General features: G+C 35.7%; 1 protein-coding gene across 2 annotated transcripts in view; it reads left to right on the forward strand.

Annotated features, from left to right (window-relative positions):
* STRN (striatin) overlaps positions 1-6124 on the forward strand; it is an 86279-nt gene extending 80155 nt beyond the window's left edge. For both annotated transcript variants that reach the window (XM_031466842.2, XM_064494588.1), the window contains exon 18: positions 29-6124. In XM_031466842.2, coding sequence (XP_031322702.2) covers positions 29-198 — 170 coding nt within the window. In that variant the 3' untranslated portion in view covers positions 199-6124. The remainder of the gene's footprint in view (positions 1-28) is intronic.
* The last annotated feature ends 952 nt before the right edge of the window (positions 6125-7076 follow it).

Genomic DNA, 7076 nt, shown 5'->3' on the forward strand with positions numbered 1-7076 from the left:
TCTTTTAATTTCTTTTCTTGTGATATAGGTCATGACTGTTCAATACGTTTATGGAACCTAGAAAGTAAGACCTGTATCCAAGAGTTCACAGCTCATCGGAAAAAGTTTGAAGAATCAATTCATGATGTAGCTTTCCACCCATCCAAATGCTATATAGCCAGTGCTGGGGCTGATGCACTGGCTAAAGTCTTTGTATGACACAATGCATCATCTTCACCTTCTAGCTCTTTATAAATAATCAACTGCACAAAAGAAATACAGAAGACCAGGGCAAGAATCAACCCATCCAGCCCTTTTGTTCTGCTGAAGGAGCACAGAGAACATTTGTTATAGTTTTGCAATTCATATACTGTTTTCTAAAACTAAGGTTTGTTCAGGTTGCTGCAAGCTCAGCTGAATCTGTGAGCCTGAAAAACTTTAAAATTCTTCCCAAAATAGGAGCTTTTATTTCTGAGGTTGTTCTAATTCGCTAGGCAGGCCTGAGCGAAGAACATGGGTTTAGCTTGTCCTTAAATTGAGTAAATAGGGCACACTATAAGGGGTGAATAAAAAGCTTGATGGCAGGGAGTGGGTAAAGGGAGAACAGAAATTTAGACCTAGTTCTTCCCTGAGAAATCTTGTTAAACACAGTAGGTAATCAAAACAGTAATCTTTACCGTGTCTGCTGTACGAACCCCTATGTTCACAATGACCAGGCAGTGTTTAAATGAGTTTTTAGTTTCACCCTCCTTTCAACTGTTCACATAAAGCACCTGGCAAAACATTTTACCTATTAAGGGGGAAAATGCAATAATATGTTAAATATATTATTATTCAGAAATGCTAAACAAATAATTTAGTTTGTAAGCAGATTTCTGTATTACATTTTTGAAAATAGATTTGGGACCATCTAAAGTTTAGCTGTCAAAAACACCATTATGAAGAGTAGTTGATAGAATCTGCTTTTACTAAAGGATTTAACTTATTCAGGGTTAAGATTCTGTTTATTTTTAAGGGCAAGCAGGGCACATGTTTATAATAATTTCTATTAATTTTAAAATTCACTTTATTCATGTGACATTTATAGTACCACAGAGATTATTTCATATCAATGAAATCTTACCTTTTGGTGGTTGAAAAGATGGAGGATATTTACAAGTACTCGTTTATCAAAACGTACAAAACCATGCTTCAGATGATCTCTCCTTTTTCTTCATGTCTCAGATTCAAATCACCTGACACCTACCAAAAATAGTTCATAATTATTATGTTTTAACAGTCCAAAGGGTATGGTTAACCTCAGGCAGCTTCTTTTGCAGAAGTACTAAATAAAGCAACTATTTTGTACCCCAGAAGGTTCCCTGTTACTGTCTCCAAGAAGAACCTGTTGGAAATCTGGGTGGAATAGTTTGGTGCCTAATATTGGCTAAGGAGTTCTCTTTTTGTTTCCCTCTCCCTACCCGACCTCCATTGGTTAACTGGAAAACACAGCATGTTTTAACAGGCAGAAAATCCATATTGTTTCTAGGAAAAACCATGTCTTAAAGGACCAGAGTTCCCTGTGCGCATCTTACCTATGACCCACGTATGGTCAGCTCTTGAGATTCCCATGACCCACTCTCTGGACCTGGTATATAGACTTCATCCCCACAGCAGTCTAGCCACTCCTCACACTCTCTTTCTTGTTTGCCCCAAATGTCAGAGACCAATATAGAAATTAGAAATAAGTTACTAATGCCTAAATTTTCAGCAAGATATATTTTAATAGGCTCTCAGACTTTAAAAAAAAATCCATATCCATAAATATTTTAACTTTTTAATATAATTCCTACATTCCTATGCCTACATATTCCATCATCAGAAGAAAAATATTCTGGTGATGGTGTAGATATTAATTGACAATTTTTCTTTAACATTTCTGCTTATCTGCCTCTAGAATTCTGCAATATACAGGGAGATTTTCTTTAAAGACCAGTGTTAAACTTGCCTGATTGATATACAGATATGCTTTAATATTTTAACACAACTACCTTGTCATTTCATCTGTTCTGTGCTTTGGTTAACAGGGGGCTCAAGGGACTCCTTTGTATATTCAAATGAATTGACTTGGATGTGAGCTACCAGGCAAATATTTATATTCCCAAGTAGATATAGAATTCCACATTGTTTTTGGTGGATTCCTCTTTGAGGTCTTCGCAGAGTAAATAAACGATGTTGCTGACCTAATATTTGTAGAAGGATACTGGAAAATTCCAGTCGTGAGCCCTTAATTGGCATACTTATGATGGATGACTGCAAGGTATTGTGCTACCAGTTACTGCTTTTTAATTACCTTCCAAGGTTTTCAGTGCCTGCTTTACTTACGTCACTGGAATTCTTAAAACCAAGACACTTTCTTCACCTGCATTTTATGTCTCATGGTTAAAATTTTTCTGTTAGTGAGTGGAAAATAACCATGAGATACGTTGACTGTAGTACAAATGATGGAACTGTTGAAAGTTCCTTAGAAAACCAGAGCTGTGCTCTTGGAGATTGTACCCAGAAACAGATTCTTCTCTGCTGGCACTGTATGATCTCAGCCTAGACACGAGCCAAAGCTGTCTTCCAGCCAGATAGAACCATATACACATGTCTGGTTTTTCCCTCAGCCTATCAAAAATTCAGTGCAAATTGACAAAATGAACAAATTCCAGTTGCAAACCGTCACTGAAATGCTTTCATAGTGCTTGATTTGTAAGTAATTTTGGATGAAATGTGTTGGAATAGTATGAAAATCAGCAGGAGGTGTGGGTCCCTGCCTTATTTTCATATGCTGTGGATACATCTCTGGGAGCTTGCAGCACCCTCTGGAAACTCAGCTATCACATGGAGCTCATTTGCTACTCAAACCATAGCAGATATTTAACATAAGTGATATAATGACCTTCAGTATTTTTCTATTGAACAAGTTTAGCAATTTTTGCCATTAAACAGATAATTAGTTATGCAAAGTATTTAGCTTTTATAATCATTTTAGTTATGACTAAAAGGGGGGAAATTGAGCTGCATCACCGATAAAGAACTTTGTGAGAAATTTTTGGTTTATCTGACTTCCATTCCTTCAGTATTGCTATAGATTTCTTTTCGAGATAATGATGAAGATTTATTTGAAAATGTCTAAAATGTATGTATATTTTATAAATATATATTATATATATTGTAGGGATATATATAATATATATAGACTATATATATATATATAAAACCATAGGTGCATTTTACTGTTGTATTTTCATTTTTGGAGGTGGTGTACACAGCAGGTAATGATGAGTATGACGAGTGTTGTGCTATTTGCTTTTGCAGTATAATATATAGTTCTAAATGTTTAAATTACTGTATATACTATATTCATTATAGGCTAGCATGCTTGTTTTAAAGACTGTCATTCTAGTTTATTAAAATCTGAATGTAAGAAAACCTGGCTATTCAAATGTGAATTGAAAAATATTCCATTCTCAGTACTGAACTATTTCCATTGAACATTCAGGATTTTTGACAAAACAGATATCATCAAGAAGGCAATAGCTAGAGAATGAGAGGTGCCTTTCAAAAAAATACAAATGCAGCCTTACAGTGAGGATGAGGATTTAAGTTTTTTGCGGGGAAGGGGTGAGAGAGAGAGAGAGAGAGAGAGAGAGAGAGAGTGTGTGTGTGTGTGTGTGTGTGTGTGTGTGTGTGTGTGTGTGTGTGTGTTTGCCAATCTGTGAAGGTCCTGATTTGTGACCATCAATGTCTTTTTAATGTATCTGTTCAACTTTTAGGACTTCAGGGGACATTTCATGCGCTTTGTGCTTTTCTGAGCACCATATGTACTTTCCAAGAATTTTGAATGTGAATTCCTAGAAATTTCAGTGGAGAAGAAAATAACTATTCTTTCATTATAAGTCAAGTTCAGATAAAAGGAGAAATTGATTCACCAAAATTATGGGATCTCATTAATGTTGGCTGAGTAAATGTAATTTTAAAAGGCTCACTTTTTTAGCATTTCATATATTTCCCCCTTACGCAAGAGCAAATAATGAAATTCTTATCTGATCAAGATTCAACTAGTAAAAATTATTTTTAGATTAAACACCTGAATTAGTTAAAATTCCACCTAAGAATAGTGTTTAAATGGCATCTTTCATATCTACCTCTTTGTCATTGCTGCCATTGTGACTCGAGCAGATCTTTATGACATCTAAAACAATGGTTGGATGCAATTTAAAAATCAGTGTTGGTGCTTTTCTTAGGCTTTGTCATTTCAGTTATACTGAACAAAGATGTCACAAATCAGATTGAAAGACTTAGAATTAATTTTGATTTTCTTTTGAAAGAACTGCTTAAAATTTATCATCAGTGTTGATAATAAGTGGAGATAATCTCTGGTTAGTCTATGTCTGTGTGATATTTTCAACCCAGACCCAAACTGTTATTCATTTACATGGGAAAAGAGCTCTAAGTATAATTTTCTTCAGCTTACCTTATTCTTTGAAAGCTATTTCGAGGCTATTAAGTACCTAATCTTTAATTTTATTTACTCAGAAAATGCCTTCGTTACTGTGTTACTTGTTTAGTTATTTATAAAATTGCAGTATTTTGTTTAACACTGGGATTTAGTTTGTACAAAAGTAGTAGCTGACAGAAACTGTATGTATGTTTTTCTGAAATGTGTCAATTCCTTAAGTTCATTTTAGAGGAAGGTCCAGTAAACTAATGTATCCGTGTTTAAAAACAAAGGACAGGCTAGGTCATTGGTAAATGATTCGAATCATTTTACTTTTGCCACTGAAAGCTTTTTAATTGACCATATCCATCATCTAACTGGATCTCAGTGTCATTGTAAGGGACACCAGGTTCACAAGGTATTAAACAGATAGCATCTTTTTTTTTTTTTTCCCAGTCCAAAAAAAGGGGCAAATATAAAGCCAAACAGTGATCCTTAGATCCTACTTATTTATTCTGGCAGTATTCCTAAAGTGGTGCTTAAGGGTCAGAATTTTTTGAATCTTTGCTAATCAAGCTTTAGGTTTGATTTAACTGGGACCACATGCTTGTCATCCCCCAGATGCAAATTAGAAAGTTCATTTTAATTGAGATTAACTCTAATGTCTGCCTGAGTTTTTAACAGGCTATGAACCAGTGAGTGCCTTGTTAATGTAGAATGATTTTTCCCTGGTTGTGTTAGCTTCTCTCTGAAAATGTCTCAAAGAATGGTGTTTTAGTTGACTTGTAGGGAGCTGCTAAAGTTGGTATTATCAGGAATCAGAAAGTCTTCAGTCTACCACATACCACCCTCCCTACTTTCTTCTCATTGTTTGGCTGAAGCTTGCCTCTTGTGAGAAACAATGCAACCCACTTCTCCACATAGTTTTTTTCCAATCCAGATTAAGAGGTATCCCGTAGCCCTGTCCCAACTATATGATCTAATACCTGTTTTTAGGAGAAACTGCTTCTTTGTAATCCTGTAATCTACTGGCTATGTCTTCTCAACTTCAGTTTACTAGCGCTGACCTCAGGGCATCATCATCAGTTCAGACTCCTGAATAACTCCTTTCTCCACACCCTTCCAGCTGGTGAGCCCTGGGCCAGACTGTTTGATATTCAGGTATTTTAAATTTTAGGTATAATATCAATTAATGTAAATTAACCCAAATGCTAATTTTTGTGGTGCAAGAAGATTCTTTTGTAAATTCAGGGTATGGATAAGCTAAGATATCCTTTTTTGGTGGCTCTAAGTGTATTATTTGTTTTTAAATAAAGTGTACAACTATAGATAATGTGCTATAGGTGTCTCATGAATTGAAATATTTGTCAGATTTGGAATCCAGTGGAATTGCAGTTAAGATACTTTAATACAACCTGATTTTGTTTTGGGGGAGGTAATAGAGGGGTACAGGGAAATAAAAGTGTGTTAGACAAAGTAGATGTAAATCCAAAGTAATGAACCAACCTTAATTATTGATTGTGAGGAATATGGAGAAGTTTATCATTATATAGAGTTTGGACCTTTGGAAAGCCAGTAAAATTAAAATACCCCATATGATTGGATCATGATACTTTCAGGGACACATGTATATTTTTTCTCATGTTCAGTTACATAATTAAAAAATTATATACACACATACATATATAAATTTAATGTGTTTTTATTTTTTCTTTGTTTGACTACTTAACAGGCAAGCATAAGCCTTCTACCCCTTGCTCCTTCAAATCAACATTACTTTTCAAGGGCTTCCGCTGCCCAGAACTCAAAGTCTCTTTGTTCCAATCTGGAGCCACAGTGCTATGTGGAATCTAAAAGGTACCTCTTCTGGTGTCCTTGAAACTGTCCACTGTGATGTTTCGTATGCTACAGTAGTTAATGAATGTTCTACTTTTTCGCATGTACACATTTTTCAGTAGTGTCAAAAATGCTCCTTTTGTCCCTTGTAATGAGAACTGAGACGTGTAATGAGAACTGAGACATGATTTGCTGGAGTTATTTTAGAATAATCTAGCTCAGAAGGTCAAGAAGAGTCTAAAAGTTTTTCATGGATTGATGGTCAGCCCGGGTTCAGAATGGTATTCTAACCTGCATTGGGTTTCCAGGAGCACCACTGAAGTTTTGAGGGGTCCAAGAGTTGTCCTGGCACTTAGAGTGTTCCCCAGGAACACCTGGAAATCTGGCAGCGCCCTTTATCTCAAACACTATAACCATTAACGTGTCCCTCCACGTGTTCTCAGTTACACCTGTCCTTACAGTGATGGGTCGCTCTAGTTCTGTGGAGAAGCACTGATATGCAACTTTCCATATTTTCTGAAACACAAATTTTAATTTGGTATATTTTGTATACTTTCAAAACCAAATTGAAAATGACTCATTTTAAGTCTCACTTCCATCTTAAGCCCTTTCCTATTTCTAGTTGTTACTAGATGAAAGGTATTGGTGGTTTTGGGCAGACTTGAAGAAGGATCTGACTGTTTGGGTGAATAAAATCTGTAGTGTCCTGCCAATAGGAAGGGGTCTGTTTGATTGAAAATTCTCTTGTCCTTGGTTATTTAGCCATTCATCTTACACGAGGACTGATCCAGATGCT

The sequence above is a fragment of the Camelus dromedarius genome, chromosome 15 (assembly GCF_036321535.1).
Source record: "Camelus dromedarius isolate mCamDro1 chromosome 15, mCamDro1.pat, whole genome shotgun sequence".
Classification (NCBI taxonomy): domain Eukaryota; kingdom Metazoa; phylum Chordata; class Mammalia; order Artiodactyla; family Camelidae; genus Camelus; species Camelus dromedarius.